General features: G+C 43.9%; 2 protein-coding genes across 7 annotated transcripts; one reads left to right on the top strand and one right to left on the bottom strand.

The window, feature by feature from the left end:
* Nucleotides 1-1,084: 1,084 nt before the first annotated feature.
* virma (vir like m6A methyltransferase associated) lies at nucleotides 1,085-15,779 on the top strand. Of its 4 annotated transcripts, none has more exons than XM_086114006.1 (27): nucleotides 1,085-1,186; nucleotides 1,546-1,658; nucleotides 2,610-2,696; nucleotides 3,640-3,688; nucleotides 4,001-4,157; nucleotides 4,240-4,368; nucleotides 5,498-5,701; nucleotides 6,690-7,432; nucleotides 7,529-7,666; nucleotides 7,779-8,005; nucleotides 8,087-8,614; nucleotides 8,708-8,862; nucleotides 8,952-9,034; nucleotides 9,337-9,430; nucleotides 10,032-10,420; nucleotides 10,493-10,648; nucleotides 10,716-10,951; nucleotides 11,032-11,281; nucleotides 11,923-12,140; nucleotides 12,227-12,359; nucleotides 12,614-12,757; nucleotides 12,856-13,010; nucleotides 13,134-13,230; nucleotides 13,615-13,781; nucleotides 13,859-14,208; nucleotides 15,182-15,328; nucleotides 15,416-15,779. In XM_086114006.1, exons 1-27 carry the CDS (start codon nucleotides 1,124-1,126, stop codon nucleotides 15,625-15,627), a joined length of 5,424 nt encoding a protein of 1,807 aa, XP_085970132.1. In that variant the 5' UTR covers nucleotides 1,085-1,123; the 3' UTR covers nucleotides 15,628-15,779. The 4 variants fall into 4 exon arrangements, with proteins under 4 accessions (XP_085970132.1, XP_085970131.1, XP_085970130.1 ...); XM_086114005.1 differs by having other exon boundaries at nucleotides 12,838-13,010; XM_086114004.1 differs by having other exon boundaries at nucleotides 5,498-5,725.
* A 375-nt stretch (nucleotides 15,780-16,154) lies between these two features.
* rnf41l (ring finger protein 41, like) lies at nucleotides 16,155-19,649 on the bottom strand. 3 transcript variants are annotated; one of them, XM_086113761.1, is made up of 7 exons: nucleotides 19,249-19,546; nucleotides 18,980-19,149; nucleotides 18,536-18,742; nucleotides 18,168-18,307; nucleotides 17,279-17,441; nucleotides 17,089-17,203; nucleotides 16,155-16,684 (listed from the first exon to the last, which is right to left on the bottom strand). In XM_086113761.1, exons 3-7 carry the CDS (start codon nucleotides 18,739-18,741, stop codon nucleotides 16,280-16,282), a joined length of 1,029 nt encoding a protein of 342 aa, XP_085969887.1. In that variant the 5' UTR covers nucleotide 18,742; nucleotides 18,980-19,149; nucleotides 19,249-19,546; the 3' UTR covers nucleotides 16,155-16,279. The 3 variants fall into 3 exon arrangements, with proteins under 3 accessions (XP_085969887.1, XP_085969885.1, XP_085969886.1); XM_086113760.1 differs by having other exon boundaries at nucleotides 16,157-16,684; nucleotides 17,083-17,203; nucleotides 19,249-19,543; XM_086113759.1 differs by having other exon boundaries at nucleotides 17,083-17,441; nucleotides 19,249-19,649.
* Between the last annotated feature and the right edge of the window lie 882 nt (nucleotides 19,650-20,531).

Here is a 20,531-nt window from a genome sequence, read left to right as displayed (position 1 = left end):
TGGAGCCTATCCCAGCTGTCTCCGGGCAGTAGGCGGGGGACACCCTGAATCAGTTGCCAGCCAATCGCAGGGCACACAGAGACGAACAACCATCCACGCTCACACTCACACCTAGGGACAATATAGAGTGTTCAATCAGCCTGCCACGCATATTTTTTTTGGAATGTGTGAGGAAACCGGAGCACCCGGAGAAAACCCACGCAGGCCCGGGGAGAACATGCAAACTCCACACAGGGAGGCCGGAGCTGGAATTGAACCTGGTACCTCTGCACTGTGAAGCCGACGTGCTAACATAGTAATTCATGATCGGTACAAAAACATAACATACATTTATCATACAGTAATTAATCTGTAATCAAGTATTTAAAATGTGTTTTTATATTCTTACTATTTTTGCAGTTTGTAGATTTTAATAATAAATACATAATTTATGCTCCTTTTGTCATCAAATATATCATGACCAATTATGGCTTCTGAATGATTTTCTTTCTTAGTGATTTGCTCCATTGTGAGACAAATAAAGGTTTTCTTCTTAACCAAGTAATATTTTTTTAATTGTATAAATCAATAATAAATACATTCATCAAATGTTTGAAAAAAACGACAAAAGTAAATGCAATAAATATCAGAGGACTTTTGATGATGTAAGTAGGATACTGCTCAGTGGGGCACATCAATAAAATAGAGTGGACCATATGTGGCGTGTGTTCCATACATTGACTACACTATTCTTCAGTACATTTTATGAACAATACTGATTTTGAATAGATAATATAAAGGCTGAGCGTATGATTAATATACAAATAAAGTTTTACTCTTTGTTACTTTTTGTTTGTTATGAGACGATGCACTTGACGAGGCTCGAGAAACACATTCATCTAAATTGTAACTTCTGTTTGGACTGTCCTGAAACTGTGGTTAATCTATTTTGCCATTGTCCATCTGCGAAATCTTTCGGTCGTTATGTTCTGTTTATAAATGCAAAGTGTGATTCTTTAGGCTCTTGTGATTTGCATTTGTTAAATAAAGGTGTTTTAAAAAATGGACATATTGACGGTTGTGCTCCGGAAGTAGTAGTCACGAAGGCGGATGTTGACTCCGTGGACAGTGGTAACCCAAAGCAATGGCGGGGGATTCTTCAACTGAGCTTCTTTTTCTAGATACGTTTAAACACCAAAGCGCCGAGGTAACAAAACTGCATATTCGGTTTTAGACAAAGAGTTTTGTGCATTCAATACGTGTATTCTTCTTTTCTATAATTCTTGCACAGTCAGGCGCAATTTCGCGGGCTAGCAGGCTAATGTTAGCATCGTCTCCACGGGAAACAATATTTATCAAATTGAATCAGATTGACTCACGTAATATTTGTTGTTTACTTATTTTATATACAGTTTCTCTTTTGTATGATATTTACTCATAGTTCGAGATTCTCTCTGTAGAATATTGGTTTTGTTTAGAAGCTATTCGCGCTGGCCTGTTTGTTGTGCATGGTTGGACGTACTTGTTCACATTTACTATCCTGTTTCTTTGTCCGTTCACACGCAGTTTACCAATGTGGATGTGGTACGTTTCCCCTGTGTGGTACTGATCACAGAGGTCCGTGTCATTCCTCCCGGAATCAAAGCACATACCAACTTACCTGAGAGCAGAGCATGCGGGTGAGACCTGTGAATACCCAGTCATCACCAACACATCCATGCTAAATCAGCCAAATCTTTTTTTAATCTCTATTCGCAACCTTGTTGCTCCTGGCTTCTCTCCTTATACGTTATCTCCTCTGTTTACATGTTAACTGCTTCCGCCAGAGATTCTGGCAAGGAGAACAATAGAAGAGCGAGGGACAAATGTATTTTTGGAGAGATGAGATGTTGGCTCTTAAATGTCATCATTTCATACAGACGTCAACTCAAAATGACACCACTGTATTTGTTTGTCACAAATCATTTTCATGGCTGAATTATTACTATCACAACACATATCCACTTTATTCTTTATGAGGGGACGCACCAGTATCGATGCCATAACTGTATGTCTGTACTGTACTTCACACTTATGCACTTATCCTATGACACTGACACCACTTCACAATCCTCACGCACACACAGACACACACACGGACACACACCCATGTGTGTCCGTGTGTGTGTCTGTGTGTGTTTATTAGAAGCTAAAGAACATATCTTAAACAGGGGTGCTAATATTCATGAAGGTCAGTATATGTACATGTGCAACCACTTTATCACACTTGTTTATTTTTACTTCTTGAAAATATATATATTTTTTCAGTCGGGCTGGTTGCTTTTAGGTCACAGTAATGGAAAGTGTTTTGAAATCATTTATCGGGGTATAATTTGAGCAGGGGTGTGTAGATTTTCTATGTCCACTTACAAACGCAGGTTATGTCACTGCTGCAGGAATGGAACTATGTTGTGAACAGACGACCCCTTTTATACTTTCCTCTTTGAAATGCTTTTCCAGTTTATCTTCCTTTGCGGCGAACAACTGTTCTTATGTCCCCCACTCCTGTGTTGATGTGATACTAGTCATGTGATTTAAGGAGACATGAAAGATAATCATCTACTTCATCAACTTTGTGTTTGGCTTTCTAGTGAGACATCCCCTCATGCTTTCCAGCTGGAGCTATTCTTTAATAATGTACCCAAACCCAACAGCCCAACGTTCAACAGACTCGGCAGGTGAGGATACCCCACCCCCAGCCCCTACCCCTTGTTCGCTCTTTATCCTGATGAGGCTCTCCACTTTATAGTCTGTACTTCCTAGGTGGATCCCCAAAGTGTTTTAAGATGCACATGTCTGTCTGACCTGTCGAACCAGTCACAATAGCATCCAAACCCAGTTCTCAGAGGCCAGTGGGGTGTGTTTGTGTGTGTGCATGTATCCACCCATATTCAAGCTTCTTTGTTCCTGTTTTAGCTAACTGGTCTCACCAGAAACTCAACCCCGCCCTTGTTGAAATTGTGAAAGATGCAATACTCATCAGGGGTCTCAGGATGAGCACTAAAATGAGCTGTTTTTATTCCCATACTTATAATAGGACTGTAAATGGAGTAGCACCAGTTTGACTGAATCTCAATTAGAGTTTTCAAGTGTAGATATGACACATCTCAGTTATTTATTAACTTTGCCAGGGATGCTGGAGTGGGTATTTCATAAAATTGGCTGTTTTTGTCGCCAACACCCCAGTTTTTGATCTTTTCTTTCTGCTTGAGCTCCCACTTCTACATAGCTCTGAAAGCCCATAAGTGATTTTGAAAAAAAAAACCCCCCCACAAGAGTGCAGTAACACGACTACCACGTGGGCGCCGAAGTAACATTAAACTTTGAAGTCAAATAGCGAGCCCTCTAACTATCATATTGCGGGCTACAAATGGCCCCTGGGCTGCAACTTTGAGACCACTTATTCGCTACTGAAAACAAAACAAAAAACATTTTGATATATAAAACTAAGCTACTACTATTCTGTCTGGCAATATATTTAGTATGTCACTTTCAAAAGACATCTTGTTCATAAGATTCAATCAGCTGAATAGTTTTGTGTGAGCCAATGTAGTCTGCAGCACCGCATAATAGTGTATGGACAAATTTTTGTATTCATCCTGTTTTGCTTTCTGTCTTCAGTCTGGAGTATGACGAGAACAAGTCGATTGTCTTCAGACCCAATGGAAAGGTAAGCAGAAACAGAATATCAACACGTTCAAGTTAAAATAGCAGGTTTTTCTCATGTAACAAATAATAATTTGTGTGTAACCTATAATCTGTAATTCAGTTGCACTAAATTGGTGTTTAATTAAAAGATGATTTTTTTTCTCTCCAGCTTTCTAGCTGACTTCTGAAGGTTCTGGGTCAAAAGTCTCATGTTTTTAGACCTGTTCATAGATCCTTCCACCTTAATGTGAAAAACATCCAGACGTAGATAAATCGTGTCTTCCAAAAAAGCCAAATCCAAGCTGTTAAACATGCCGTCTTTATGTGTGTGAAGATCAACACAGATGGCCTGGTGCTGCGTGGCTGGTACACCAGCCTGACCTTGGCTGTGTACGGCACAGCGGAGCGTTCGCATGAGCAAGGCTCGCCCCCTCCGCCACCTCCACCACCGCCTCAGCAGCCGTGCGGGGCCAAACGACTTGTTAAACAAGGTGGGCTACATTCAAAAGAAAATCCAGTGGACATTGAGTAGATTCTGCCTTACAGTGCTTCATGTTTAACAATGTACTGTAGAGTGGGAAAAAGATGACCAATACAATGGCAGCCCACCACGACCAGCACCCAGAGGGCCTCGCACTCCACCTGGACCCCCACCCCCTGATGATGACGATGAAGAGCAAGTCCAAGCACCAGGATCAAGCAGTAAGTAACACAAGTTACTTTCCCACTTATATTAGTGTTTTCCTCACTTTCTTTTGGTTCATCATTTGCGGATTTTTCTCAGCAATCGGTTTTCACAGGATACTTACTGTAATGCCCTCGCATTTGGGAAAGGAGAGGCAAAGTCACCAATATGCTTTCGAGCCATTTATTGAATGCCGGTAGACCAATGAAACACTAACACAGTTAGCACACGTAAACAGGATCTGCTGTCAGCCACAGCTCACGATCGGGCATTAACGTATACTGTACATACACGTTCTTTGCATGCACGTGTCCTAATTAAATGGATAATGAGGCATTGCAGCTCCATATCTGGGGGTTTTTGTTTGTGTTAAAGTAGTCAGCTGTTTGAAGGTTTATAATTCTCGTAAAATTGATGCAGATTTTCGTGAGCCCATTGTGGTAAAAAAAAACGGAACCATGTTCTGATTAGCTTCTATGAATTAATAATTTCATTTCAGGACGATAATTGAATGATCTGTTTAACTAAGGATGCAGCCGAATTTAGCAGAGGTGACCAGCATCCTGAGGAGATAAACTTTGTCAAATTTTGACTTAGGGTCATTATTTTAAGAGGCTGACAATATGTTAACTGTAAGCTAGCTGGTTCTAGATGACATGATGTGGTTAGCTTTAACATTTTAATGCTGTGCAGTCTTCAATTGTCCTTCTTTTGGATGTCAGATTCAAATAATAAACTTAAACCGGGACTTGTGGCATATTGTACTCCTGCAGCGTGCTCATGAGCCTCTTGTATTTTCTACATACAAATAATGTGCTTAGTTTATAAGAGTGACACATAACATCTTGAAGCAAGCCCACTTATGACTTTTTTGCTGAAATGCTTCCTACCTGTTGAACTACATGGAAATACAGGCATGTGTAATTGTTCAGTTTTGATACTGCCGTATCGCCGGGCTTTTTTAGTACTGGCATACCGTGCAACCCCATACTGTATTGTACATTTTCACCCATAATGGGTGGTCTGTAACATATCCCCTGTGAGAAACAGCAGTGGTTTTTTTTTCTTTTTTCTTTTTTCTTTTTTTTCTGGAAATTACATTTCCTTTTGTTTCGCTAAACGTCATCTTGACTGTGATGTGAACAGTGGGCATGGTCAAAGTTGAGCCACGTGAGGGCCGTGAGGACTACCTGGAGGCTGTGTCGCCTGAAAGGTCGCTGGCTGCCGATGAAGCATACTCCGACGCTGAACAGGAGGAGGGTGAGGACGAAGAGGAGGAGCAAGAGGAGGAAGAAGACATGCGGACGGAGGGGAGCGTTCCAGAGGACGAGGAAGAAGAGGACGATGAGGGTGAGGACGAGGAGATGGAGGAAGGTAGGGGAGTTGTTTGGTGGGAGAAGTACAGTCTCCAGTCTCAAATGGACACAAAACTCGAGACCCCCTTAAAGTACAGCATCAACCGAACACAAGCTCATTGGACTTGTGAGGGTTACGTGAACTGGGTCCATTTTGGACTGAGTGAAAAAGATGACTTTGCTGTGGCATGCTGCCTCCATCAACACCCTCAACTAACCAGGCTTGCGGTCAGCATTTCTACGCTTCAAAGTAATGTCGTCATTGTGTCCTGCATGTTCAACAGAACCTGCATGTTTGGAAGTGAAGCTGTCATCAGGTCTGTATGGCTGTGTTCAGAATCACTCGCTAGCCACAAAAAAAAAAAAAATTCTGCTCAAATATGTAGTGAGTACATGTTATCGCTCTGTTTATCGCGATCGTTCCCTCAATGTATCCCATAATGCATCTTGAAAAGAAGTCGAAAAACTCGTTGGTGAGTTCAAAATAATGATCTGACCGAAAAAGAACCGTAGTTGGTTAACGGGTGATACCTTGAGGTTGCGTGATAGGTATATTCAACAGAACATTTCGAGGTCGAAAGTGGAATCGAAGGTTTTTACATTTGAAAGCTGAGGAGATACCGCCTTCAGCCAACACTGAAGTATGCCGCCATGTTCGGTGTTAACGATTTACTTTCTTCTTTTGTCATTTTGCATTTATATGCAAAATTATTTTTCATTTGATGAGCTAAGTTAGTAAACTATGTAGTGCACTACATAAAAATCCCTATCTGGTGATTAGGACGTCAGGACCGCGTGAATGATTCGGAACACAGCTCATCTATTCTTGAACATGAAAAGAGGTATACTTCTTTTCATTTGTCACTATGTTCCTTGCTCTCATTCTCTTTATATATCTCAGAAGATTGAAGTACCTTCATTTACAATGCAGTCGATAAATAGTCCAATGTGTATCCTGTTTTTTGTTATTTTCTGTTATTTAGGTGATGACGGCTATGAGCAGATTTCCAGTGATGAGGATGACCTGGATAACGGCAGCTTTAAGCTGCCGTCCTTTGACATGGACTACACACCTGAGGACCTTGCATCTGTCCCACCAGTCCAGTTTGACCCCTACGAACGAGAACTCCGACCACTGGTCTACTTCACGCCTCCGTACAAGTCACTTTTCGACACCCAACTTGAGAAACCCCGCGTAGAGGAGCCCAAGGAGCCCAAAGACTCCAGCAGTCCTGAGGGAGTAGCAGGTGGAGAGGACACTGATGCTTTTGTGCAGCTGAAAGAACTGCTAGGAAGCATTGGAGAAGACAGAGATGTCCGCTGGGTCACTGCCTTGGAAGAAGCCTCAGGACTTCTTGCCAAGGGCTTGGTGTGCCTCATTAAACAGGGCGAGTGTGTGGCCAGGGAAGAGCATGTCAGCCTTTTATCCCAGTGGGCTCTCCAAGCATTAAGTATGGAGATTGCCCTCACACAACCAATTGCTCTGAACCTCAGGCAACTGAAAGCAGGTGCCAAGCTAGCGTCGTATCTAGCGGAGTGTCCACAGGGCCTGAAGGCGCTCCTTCGTGACGGAGCTCTGGACGTCCTGTTGGATCTCCTCCATAGGGACCACGTCTCCTCCACATTGAAACTGAGTCTTCTCAGGGCACTTGACGCTCTCATCAGTTCTGCTGTTGGGGTAGAGGCTTTCCTCGACGCTGGCGAGACAGAGAAGAGTGGCTATCAGGTTTGCATCCGTTTTTTTTCTCTCTTTCTAATGCAATACAATTTTCAGAAACAAGGGCTTTATGTTTCCCAAGTTCTAAAATCTTATCCTTCACAGCGTTTAGTGCAGCTGTTCCTACGTGATGAAACGGTGAGGGTCATAACTGCCGGCAATGCCATTCTTCAGAAAAGCCACATTTTTGAGGTACTGCTTGACCTTCGCCGTACAGCAGCAGCATGGAGTGAGCCACAGCAGGTACGCACTAATTCACACTCACATGTAGATTGATCATTTTATTAATTATTCATTTCATTTGGTATTGGTTTGTTTTTTTGATGACACAAAAATGTCAACGGTTACTTTTCAGGAGGATATGGAGGATGTTGACACGCCAATGGAGGAGGAGCCGGCCCTGAGTTCCTCCGCTGTGAGTGAAGCAGAGCTCGATCGGTTGGTGGGTGCTTTGGAGGAGTTGTATCAGCTGCTGGAGACCGCCCCTCACTGCATGGTGCAGCCCCCAGGGAAAGCATTTCCAACTTCTGTTAGAATAACAGGACCACAGGAGAGAGATGATCCATACCCAACACTTTACAGGTACTTATTCCTCCACACTTGGTTCCAAAGTTTATATCAGAATTCAGTTGTGCCGCCAACGTTGACTTTAATCATCTCCAGGTACTTGCATGCTTGCCATTTCTTGGAGAGCACATCAGTGGTGCTTTCTGCAGCAGCGGCGGCTGGACACTTGGGCATCATTCAAGCCGTGAGAGAGCTCCTTCGCTTCCTGTCGCTCACGCAGTCGGGTCTGCTTTTCCTTCTCGCCCAACCCACTCCCACCAACTTACTCCTGCGCCTTCTCGCATCCGTGGCCGAGAACGACGGGGAGGAGACGGCCTTCACGGGAGGCGAGGGAGCTCTCACCGGGCTCGGCTTTGGTGAAGAAGGCTTTGGCGTGTGGCTCATGCAGGCCCTGCATGCTCTCCAAGGGGTCTCGGAGCTCATGAACCATGTGACCTCAGGCGTAGACGGATCAGTGAACTTGGATGAAGGTGACAATCCGGAGGTCCTGGCCATGCTCCATTCACTCTACCTGATGACATTCACTGTGACGGGCCGCAGTGCTGTGGCACACGTTTTGAGTTTGGACAACAACTTGTCCTGTCTGGTCACACTATTGCAGCACTACAGCAAAGAAGGACAAGGGTGAGATCCTCTTCTTCTTCCATATCACCCAACCCTAATTTTTACTCATATCTGTTTATAAAAATTCTTTTAATTTTTTTTCCCCCCTTAAAGTGAGGCCAAGACTCGCAAAGCAGTGACATATAACTATGCGTGTATGCTCATCTTACTGGTGGTGCAAAGCTCAAATGAACTGCGCATGATGGAACAGTATGCTGCTCCACTGCTCTCCGTAGCCAAGGCAGATGAGACCAATGCCAAGCTCCAGGGTGAATATGACAAATGAGGAATTTGCATTGTTTCATAGTTATTGTTGGAGTGCATCTTCACAAAGATTATGCTGATTGATTTTCTTCAGAGCTCAACAAATGGCTGGAGCCTTTGGAAAAACTGCGCTTTGAGATCGGCAGCATCTTACCACTCCTGGACTATGTCAAACAGGTACAGAATTGCTTTTTCAAATTCAAGACGGCACTGTAATCTATCAAAATAGTGCGATTTTATAACTTGCTAGACCAAACATGCAGCAAGCATTATCCAAGGCACATATTTACCAAAAATGATCTCATCAAATAACAAACCTGAATCACCTGTTATTCTGTAGATCCCGTTGGTATGCATGATAGTGCTGACATGTCTGGACTGCTCAAACATATGCCTTCACCATTGCATGTTTCAACCGATTCTGCATAAAAGCGATACTGCTGTATCTCATTTTTACGTGTACCGTCTCATGTCTTCAGAATGTGGAAAACGTGTTGACTCCAGAGGGAACTGGATTGGTCACTGCTCTCAGGGTGATCTGCCACGTTGCCTGCCCCCCGCCTTCAGTTGGAGGTAAATAGTAATATAGCTTGTGCAACAGGAAATTCTTATCCTAGTTTTTCATATCCTGCGCCAAATATTGCGTTAAAAAGATGCCGATGTTAAAAAGAAAATCCAAAGTCTGAGATCAGTTCACACTGAATAAAGAAGATAAATTGCAATACGTCTTGTGCAGAGCGGAACTGGCTCATACAATGGCCTGCTTGTTAGCTAATTCAATACCACATTAGTTAGAATGTATTGTAGTGTTCCCACGAATGGTCAACGATAGACACAGCCAATGCACTTTGATATTGTATTGTGTGTTTGTTTTGTTGTTAACTCATTCCGTACCATCCAATTCTAGACCAAGCCTGAAAAGACGTTTTAAAACGTCTTTGGGAGTGAATGAGTGAAATGCAAAATCAAGAAAATTATTGAAACCCTAATAATTGTTTTGATTAGCTGTCCACGAAATATCCATTCATGTTCTCTCTCTAACCTGGTTTTGGGTACTGAACTACAAGCTGAGAATCCCTGTTCTACTGTAATAAACAGTGCACCTCATCTTTTTTTCTGTTGGCTTTCTCTGCATTTGACTCAATAAAAGCACCTGACCACCATGTTCCTCCAGGTCAGCAAAGGGACCTGAAGTGGAGTCTTGCCTGTGTTCAGCTGTTCTCCGGCGAGGGTCTGGATACATGCGTGCGCGTCCTGCAAAAGCTGTGCGGGGTGCTGCTACAGCCGTGGCGCTTGCACGGAAACATGGGCCCCACGCCACAGCGCTGCATGATCCTCCACGTGTGCATCAGCACGCTGCGGTTGTTGCGCACCATGCTGACAGAGCTGCTCCGCGGAGGTGCCTTCCAGTTCAGAGACACTCGCGTGGCCAACGTGTTGGTCATGCTCCACATGATAGTTTGCTCCATCCCTGCATCGGGACGACTGGATGGGGAGGAAACCAGAGTGCAGGCTCTTATTGTTGATGTACTCCTCACTTTTACGCAAGGTGTCAATGAAGAGGTGTGTGAGGTTTAGGGGGGAAAGTCTTTGCTCCTTGAATTTGATATTGAGTCAGCTATAAATTCCTTACAGGTGACGCATACAGAAGAGACGCTGGCCAGTAACACATGGTCGCTGATGCTCAAGGAAGTTTTACTGTCATTACTGAAGGCTCCCGAAGGGCTCTTCTCTGGTCTAACACTGTTGACTGAGCTCCTGCCGCTGCCCCTTCCAATGCAAAGCACTCAGGTACTTCAGCTCACCGCAATCGACTATGCTCCATCCTTTTTACATGCCCATGTTGTTGTTTGCTCAGGTGTTGTCGGTACAAGACGTTGCAGTGGCCTTAAACACGAGGAAGCTGTGGAGTATGCACATCCGGGCACAGTGGAAAGTGTTCTCCGAGGCTTTGCAATGTGTGTGCGCCACCAGCTGCCCTCCGCTCTTGGCCATTCTCAGGAGAGTGTGTCTTCAGCTGGCTGACCTGTCTTCTCCCACCGCCACCCTCATTATGAAAACTTTGCTGGAACTGCTGTTGGAGGAGTTACAGCCGTAAGTGAAGGACACCACTGTGCACCATGGTGACTTTTAATGACTGTAAACTGACTGAGAGCAAAACATTCCTCTTGCAGGGTGGAGGGGAAAGCCCCGTGCTGGGCCCAGGTCTTGCGGCTGCTTTCTTTGACTGATGCGCTGGCATCACAGAGAGCTTGTAAATGTGCCACACTACACCTGCTCTCTGGGTCGGTGTCTGGAGATGAACAACTGGCAGATCTCTTCCCCTTGCTGCTGCCTCTGCTCGTGCCCCCCGTCAACCACTCGTTACAGCAACAACAATGCAGCGAACTAATGGGAACAATAATACAGTCACTGTGTGACCAGGTAAGTAAAGTCAACAGAGCATAAAGAGTATCGTAACCCACCCCTCTCAAATTCATGTTTTTTTTCCCCCCGCTGTGGAAGCTATTATTTGCTAAAAAGCTCAACTCGTGTTGGTTCTTTGCTTTTTGTAATAAACTAGATGCCACCAAAGCACTAGATGATAGGAAACTTTTAATTGCGTCAAGGGAATATACGGAAGTGACACTTGACCGTTTTGAGACAGTGGTTCTCCAAATTTTACAATTAACGGTACCACCTTACAGTGGAACCGTGGTTCACGAACAATCCGGTTTTTACAGTTTGGTTAATGTCCAAATTTATGAAATGTAAATTACCTCAGGTGAAATGCTATTTTCGGTTTTACGAACAATTTTGGCATGGCTGGGAAATCTCAACTCTTTGTGTTTCCCGCGCTATATAAACATCAATGGCTCCGTGCTTCAAGTACCGGTATCTTTGTTTTGTTGCCTGAGATGGTGATCACATTCCACAATGCATCGCAAAAACTGCACTGCATTATGGGAGTTGGTTGGTTGCACAAGATCCAGTTGGGTCATAATTCCCTTTTTTTTCCATGTTAGATCCCTTATACTATATTTAATAATGTAAGTCTAAGATGTAACGTAATTTTTTTTTTCTAGGATATTTCTCTGGTGATATCTCAAGGAGGTGAAGGCTGCGTGTCAGAGGTGGAACAGCTGGCCAATGCACTCCCAGGCCGAGAGATGCTGTCAGCCATTTGCAACTCCTTGATGGAGGTTTTGGCAAATAGAAACAGCAGTGCACCTCTTCTTCTTACCTGTATCAGGACTTTAACATTCCTCACAGAGCACGACTATGGACTTTACCATCTCAAAGTGTAAATACTACCACTGTTTTCTCTCCTTTTCCCCCACAAAGAGTCACCTTTGAGACCTCTGTCAAATGTGGTACAATTTTTTTCAGAGCTCTGAAGAAACACAATACTGGCTTATTCTCACTTCTGAAGAGATTGGTGTTTCCCTTCATCAAGGACTCTGCAGACCTGCTCTCAGCTTTGTTGGACTTCCTCCGACAGATTGTCAACACAGAACCAGTGGTAAGATTTGCTCATATTTTATGTACGCTCCCCACAAAAGTTAGGGATACTCGTCTTTCGAGTAAAATCTGTGGATAAACCTAAAACGTGTGCGATGTGTCCTGAAACTTTTTTGTGGAAAATGTATATATTTTTATCTACCTTATTTTGTGAAAAATGTATATATTTTTTTATCTACCTTATTTTTATTTACGGACACAAATGTCTTGTTTAGAGGCAATTTATAGTAAGGGTGCGTGTGTTTATGGCTCTAGTGTCATGAGGAGGGCCAGGCATCCGTCGAGGAGACATCTTTTGTTCCTCCTCCAAGGTTACTGAGTGGATCTGAGATGAAGGCTCTCCTGCAGTGGGAAAAGTCAGACTCTCATCCTCTTCTGACTTTCGAGAAACAAATCAAGGTACAAATAAAGTCCAAGTTCCCTTCATTGGATTCCGACGGAATAAAAGTCGATGTAGATTTGTATTCGATCACATGTAGTTATCGTTTTCCTTGCAGAAAGTTTGTAAGGAGGATGATTCACTGGAGCCCCTGTTAGAGAGCGTGACGGTCCTGAGGCAAATGCTCGAGGCTGCTGGGGATGAGCCTCCTGCAGTTGATACCGAGCCCACTCTGCCAGCGCCTGAGACTCTGGCAACTCAGTTTAATCACAGGTACGGCTGCTGATAATGCACAGAAATGAAACAATGCACTTGTGCTCATTCCACTTGAACTTGCCGTGAAACTAAACCTGACCAAACTTTAAACTATCCTCCCTCATTTTATTCAATCTGTAGGACCGTTTTTATTCTTTCCGAAGCACTTGATGAGCAACTTAAGGCTCTTTGGTTCTCTCCTTTCCAAACGGATGATATAGAGACTGAACTTGACATGGTGAGTACTCCAGTTTTCTCTCGAACAGTGGTCCCCAACTACTATGGTGCGCGGTGTGTCGTGTAAGATCATCACTGTGTGCTACGGGAAATGATCCAGTTTTACTTTTTTATTTCCCTCTCAGAATATGTATTTACTGCAAATAATTTTGTGTTGTTCATCTCGCTATGCTAGTGATGTATAGTACCGGTTATGGGCAGAAGAATTAAATACTGTTCCACTAGATGGCAGAAGGCACACTAAACCTGAGTATTCACCTGATACCATTCATATGACAGAATAATACTGTAGCTTTTTGGTCACATTGAGTCAGTCAATTTGTTAGCAAAATGAGACAAGATCCTTATTTGTCCCTTAACATGATTGTGTGGATGCTTGTCATAGGTGAAAGTGGATCTGGTGGGTTTGGCTCAGGAATGTTGCCCAGAACTGGACTTGAAGGCAGAGCTGGAGCGCTCCTTCCTGTCTGAGCCCTCCTCGCCAGGTCACGCCAAGGCTCAAAAGGGCTTCCGACTGGGGAGGCACAAGCACGAGACTTTCATTACATCCAGGTAGCACATCATAATCATGTTGGGGCTGAGCAGGTTTGACACAGGTAAAATGTCCTTAACTGAATGATTGGTTGCAGTGGTAAATCAGATTATGTGGAACCTGCGAAGAGAGCACACATCATGGCGGCTCCGCGTGGCCGAGGAGGTCGAGGGGGATTAGGACAGAACTTTTGCCGACCCCATGACATCTTCCGCCAGCGCAAACAGAACACTTCCCGTCCTCCCAGCATGCACGTGGATGACTTTGTGGCAGCTGAGTTTAAAGACATAACCACCCCAATTGGACTTTTGCCTCCCAAGCGGCCCCTAAAAAGCTCCCCAAAGCTGCCCACCAGAGGACTCTTCACTGGAAACAGAGGCAGGGCCACCTTCCACAATCAGACTCGCTTTTTCACTCCACCGCAGCCTAAAAGTGTACTACTCTCTGGTAAGCAACAACCAAATGCAACTTTCACATGCTCTGAAATATTATACCTCAGGATCCGTGTACAATATATACAGCATGATGACCATTTGCAGTGGTGATATGCTGGTACATGCTGCTTCCTTTTATTGATGTGCGGGTTCGATTTCTGGCCAGCGCCCCAATACCCAACCGGTGCTGGTCCCAAATGTGGATTTAAAAAAAAAATCCAGGGCATCCAGGGTGAAAACTGTCAAAATAAATCATGTGATTACCTCGCTGCGGCAACCCCTGATGGGACAAGCGGAAAGTCGCAACAACATAATGATCAGCCAGTTTATTTATTTATGTATTTATTTACTGGGGGGTTGCAGGGAGCACTTTCATTTGATTCGTTTTTAAGCAGTTGCATACAAACAGTTACCATAAGCAACAAAACAACCCCCACCCCCTCCCCAAAAAATCGATAAAATAGAATGCTGGGCATCAGTAATCAGTCTATCGAGTTTGTACACATATCGTCCATTGTCTCAATTTCTTATTCAATTGCAGTGCTTGTAGTCTCAGTCTGGGCATTAGTTTTTTCCATTTGGAAGATTTCTCCAATTGTAAATGTCCTCTGGTCCTTTGATGGAATTTTTGTCCTCCCCCAATTCCTTGGTTTTTTGTTTGTTTGTTTGTTTGTTTTTTGCAGCTGGCAGCAGTGTCTTAGCCCAATATTCATCTTTTTTCAGTACAGTATTGTCTTGAAAATTTCCAAGGTACATGGTATCAGGGCTGCATGCAAGACCAGTCAGTGTATATAAAATGAGTAAATACAATTAAAACATTTAAGATTTTTTTTTTGTCAGCAACAGTATATTAAAAGAGCTACTTTATGTAGATGCTGCAAGGCAACCTCAGGAAAAATATTTGTGACTTGTAAGCACATACCTCAGGTCCAAAGTGTACCTGAGGTTGTCCAACAGAGGGCGATAAGAGCCTCTTGGTTCCACAGGTAACTACCCTCGCCGAGACGGAGGCCGAGGTTCATCATGGAGCGCACAAGTACCCGCCGTCACTCACAGAGGAACCTACAGCGAACCACGCGGAGGCCAAAGCAACTTCACGCGAGGACCTCTGCCCTCACGACAACTTCCTGCAAGTAAGAACTGACACACAAGCACCCACAACTGTGCCACCTGGATGCTCGGTGAATTTCTAAACGTTTGCTCCCATCTTAACTTCCCAGATGCGTATCGCTTGGCTCCACGTGATCGCGCTCCACGCGGCCGGGGTGGCACCGGGCTTTCGTGGCTAAACGCTGGAGGTGGAGGAGGCGGAGGCGGCAACATCGGAGGTGGAGGTGGTGGAGGAGGGAGGGGCTCCCAGGTGAACAAGTTTGGCAGCGGGGGAGGGAGTGGAGGCGGTAGGGGCCGACACGTCCGCTCCTTCACCAGGTAAATTCACCTGGGCATTGACTGAAAGCCTGCCAAGGCTCCAAACGGACCAATTAGGTTGTTTTATGCTATCTCCATGGATTGGTGTCTGTGGATATCTTTGTGTTGATTTGTTATTGAGTTGTAACCAGAGAATAAAATTCATAGTCCTGGTTATTGAGGTTCTGTTTCATTGATTGCTACAGTGAAGCAACTTGGGAAACTCAAAAAATAAATATAAATTGTCATACTCCCTTTAAAGTAGGGGTGGCATAGTATGTCCCGTGGGCCACATATGTGGTGCTCTGTTCTTTAATCTCACCGACCGATCATTTACATAATCCAGAGTCTTGAAGAGAGCGTTCCCTTGAGATGCGAGATGTTGCAAACTTTTGGCATACGACCGACGACGTGTATTGTGGCAGCGTACTCAATTCATTTCACAAGAAGCTGCTGTTGGACAGATAATGAACAATTTTCGAAAAAGAGGTCACAAGCTGTTTCATGCCACTTCAAGTTGAAGTTTACTGTGAAATTAAAAGAAACAAACAGAATTATATATTCTCAGTATTGCTTCTAAAATTCTTAAGGATACAACTCCATGCTCTATAGTCAAAATTGGCTTTATTTATTTTTAAAAATCTATTCTTATTTGGCTCGCCTTCGATCCGATCTACTCAGATAACCGTCACCTCACGGCTCTTCTTTTTGATGCAGTCCAGCGTTACACTCTGGGTTCCGCTCTTACGTGCACCTTCACCCGACTGAGGTGAAGGAGGACAACCAGGTCCGTTTAAAGCCTGAGACGAGTGAAGCGATACACTGGGTAGATTTAAAGAAGCCTTCCTCCGCTGCTGCCTCAGTGGCTGGAAGGTAGCTTGCCATCCGGATGTCTGCCGGTCCTCCTGAAGATGGTCTCGGCCCAACTGGTCGTCAGACTGCTGATTCCTGATGGGATGCAGGTCTCTGAGGAGCTCCAGCAGTTCTCTCTTCTCCAGCTCTATCTCTGCCAGCTCCTGTCGCCTTAGACGTTCCGCTCCAAGTAGGGCACGCACGTCACAGATCACACGGGATAACTGGCCCTGTGCAGGAGAGACAGAAAAATGTCATTGCAAATGTCAAATTATTCGCAATTTCTCATTTTAATGTCCTAAATTCGAGGGCATAAATTGTATAATTGGGAATTGGGCCACATTGGACTTTTAAAATGAACAAATGGCCCGGGATATATGTCGATGACGTAAAGTTAAAAAAAAATGTGTATAATACTGTATTTCTAAAATAGTTTATTGTATTTTATTCATAGAATGATTCCTTCTCATTTTTAAATTCTGTTGCTTATAATCTAAATAGCCTATTAGATCAAATAAATGTGTAACAGTATGTTGTAATTGTTTGGCTAATAATTTTTTTGGTGATTTACAAGACATGTAAGTCCACTGAGACTTGAAGCGTAAGTTGTTATTTGTGGTCATGTTACCTTCACCTCCTCAACTTCGTTCTTCAGTTGTGACTCCTTCTGCACCATGTGTCTCCTCTGCGAGTCCAAGCGAGACTCCATCTCCCGTCTCACCTCCTTCACCTTGCACAGCATCTCAACCCTTTGTGGTGCACGTTTGAATGTAAATTCATTACAGGTGACAGGCGGTGGCCCTGCTCCACTCATGGTTACATACCGCAGCATTTCCACTTCAGAACGCAGCTCTGCCACGCAGTTGTGTTGTGACATCTCGGTGGACAGAAGAGTGTGGCCGCAGCCGTTGGGACATTCTCGGCTGCAGAAGTTACATTCAGACAGGTGAGCCTCCAAACCGCGTCTCTCGACTTGTGTAGGACACCCTGCAATGCACAAGGGGGGTTTCTTTTCATACAAAACAAATGTGGATATTGCAGTGCATTATATTTTTCCACACTAGCGCTGGGTAAAATGTAAAATGATTGTCTACATTTCTGTTGGTTGTTGAATCATAGCTTCTTAAAGCCAGAGATGCTGCAATAGGTCAAGGCAACCCAGGCAGTTGCCTAGGGTCCCGAGCAGCTCCGAGAGTTGGTTGGGATTGAACCACATCAGTGACAAAACAAACTTTGTGACATGATTTTCCCCATGGCCAATTGAGTAAAATGAGTCAAATGCCCATCCCTAATACAGAAAACCTATTTGGAAGCATATACTGTACAACGACCACAGGAAGCCAAAGGTTGCACACCGCAGCATGTAACAATTCCACACGCTTGCCATCCCTACCACAATGATGACAAATGTAGTCGTCTCCGGTCAGCAAAAACGTGTTGCCGTCATGTTGCGAGAACAAGAGCATGGTTTGTACACAAAAACCTATTAAAAAATTATGGGAAGTTGACCCCGGCTGCCCCTTGAACAAGCAAGCCCGGTAGATCCACTCGTATGGTCACCATGGCAACAATGGAGCCACCTGTTATTCTCACACATTGATTGCCATTGGTTTCAGATTACCTTTACACTACACGTGGATATTGGTTTACGCTGTTTTCCAAATATATATTAATAGTGAATGATTTGATATGGTGAAAAGTAAGTCTTCATACCTGAGTTAGAGCATGACAAAAAGGCAAAGTCACACTCCTCCTCGTGCGTGTGAAGGTTCTCCAAAGAGCACACCGTCTCACAGCCTTGTCCTGCATTTACACAGCGGATCTGCAGACGGTTCAGATCGTTACGCATGTACCTGTGAACACAAACACACACGAAACCTAAGTCGAAAAATGAAATCTGAATTGTATTTAATTCCACTTTCATTCATTTCCATTTCATTTGTCCATGGAAAGTTTTATAGTACTTGCGCTCCAAGGTGTCACTGGTGAGCTGGAGCCTATGCCAGCTGACTTTGTGCAAGAGATGGGGAACCCTCTTACTTCGCCACAATATGAATACTATCAACCGACTTGCACACGACCTGTAGAGAGGCTTGAGGCTACCGACGTCCAGCGGCTGCCGGTCTTCGGGACATGTGTGATGATGGAGCAGCCAGCTACTGATGCAGGCGCTGCAGAAGGCATGCTCGCAGGGTGCCTGGAGGGGGCGTCGCAACACGTCGCGACAAACGCAGCACAGGAGGCCCTCGTTCACATAGCCCACAAACCTCTCCGGGTCGTAACCCATCCTAAAAAAAGCAAGAATTACAACAGACCACGCAGAGTAGGAGAAAGCAAACGAATAATGTCTGCTCAGAGCCCCCCCAAAATGTTTTCTGAAACATGAAATGTAATCATGGATGCAAACATCAAAATCCTATATTCGTGTACAGTATAACACTTGTAATGGTGTCATTTTCTGCTGAAAGACCTATTCAAAGGCTTGGCCAATCACTGACTACATCCCGTTTATATCCAGTGCTTACCTGATGTTTCACCTTTTCTTCTTTCGGTTGATTTGGTGACCTCCACGGGTGACTCTTCTCCCCAAACTATGCTCTTCCCTTCTTTTCTCGTTGCTCCATCAAGATGAGGATCCCCTCTCTCCTATATCCCACCCCTGCCTCTGGGAGTGCATCTCCATAGAGTGGTATCCCTGACAACAAAGGATTGGAGGATACAGGAAAGCAGCTGTCAAACGACAGTCAGACCACATCAGAGTGACAAATGAGATAGAATAACAGTTGATACTCACATGCTGATGTATGGCAGCTTTGTCCTGTGTTACCAGGTGAGCTGTTTTACGGTCTTGCAGTTAAAATTACCACTGCATTTCCCTCTAGGCCTCTATCTCTGGATGTGGGATTAATTTGGATTAAACTCTCTCCTTCCTTGATTGGATTACAGACGGCACAACAGCAGATGACGTCAAAATATCAACACCCCATAACACATGGATGTCATCCCATCCAATTATGATGGGTTAATGTTTTTTTTTTTTACACAGAAATAGCATCAGACACATTCAAAGTTTTGATTAAGAACACACAATAATGTAGTGTATGCTTTGAATCGCTGTAGTTGCCGAAAAATATCGTGAGCCTACCCAATTTTAATTTGGGTGAGAGGTGGTTTACATATATTTATAGCAGTGCACATATAGACAGTAATATTTCAAACTCACCCTGATGGACAATTTCTTTCATGTAGTTAACATGCATCTTTTTTAAAAGAATGTGGGTGGAGTGTGGAGCAGCTGGCCACATAAGCGCAAGGAGAACATCCCAAATCCACACTGGAAGAGAGATTTGATCCAATAACCTCCCAATTTAGAGGAGTTTGCATGTTCTTCCTGTGCTTGAACGGGTTTTCTCTGAGCATTTCAGGTTCTTCCAACATTCCAGTAAACACACGTTAGGTTCAGATTGAATATATATTGTCTTTAGGTGTAGAAAATGAATAATTTCCATGTGACACAATATATTTCGTAATGAGCTCCAACACATAACAGGATAATCATAAAAAAACAATAAAATATGAAAAATACATTTCTATGTCTTTTCAGACTCCACACATTCAATCCTGGATACTTTATATTTTTTTCAAGAAGGTTAAAAAAAAGGGGGAGGGGTCAGGCAATGAATTGGTTAAAATGCAATGAAATGCATTTCACGTTTGGCACACCTCAGTGAATCAATTATTCAAACATAGGTCGCTGTCAGTCACGTGGGTGTTAATTGGACCCCGTCCCTTATGTAGCTCTTTCGTCTTCTCGATTTTCAACCAGCGGTGGCAAATCCAGGTCCAGCCACAGGTGCTCGTACCTAACCGGCAGGTAAACGAGCAAATTTACCTGCCGGTTGAGTAGAAGTACTTGTGGCCAAAGGCAAACTTTGGCAGGGTTTTCACTTTCTAGAACTCTGCTTGTAACTGAATGTAAACACAAATTAGCATGGATATTTTTCAGAGGCACTGGTTTAAACGTTAAAAGTATTATTGTTTGTTTTTAAGAACAACTCTAAATGCCTGAAATGATTT

The sequence above is a fragment of the Hippocampus guttulatus genome, chromosome 6 (assembly GCF_054856545.1).
Source record: "Hippocampus guttulatus isolate MCC_2025c chromosome 6, RoL_Hgut_1.0, whole genome shotgun sequence".
Lineage (NCBI taxonomy): Eukaryota > Metazoa > Chordata > Actinopteri > Syngnathiformes > Syngnathidae > Hippocampus > Hippocampus guttulatus.
Note: the sequence above shows the minus strand (reverse complement) of the source record. Positions and strands in the feature narration are given on the sequence as shown.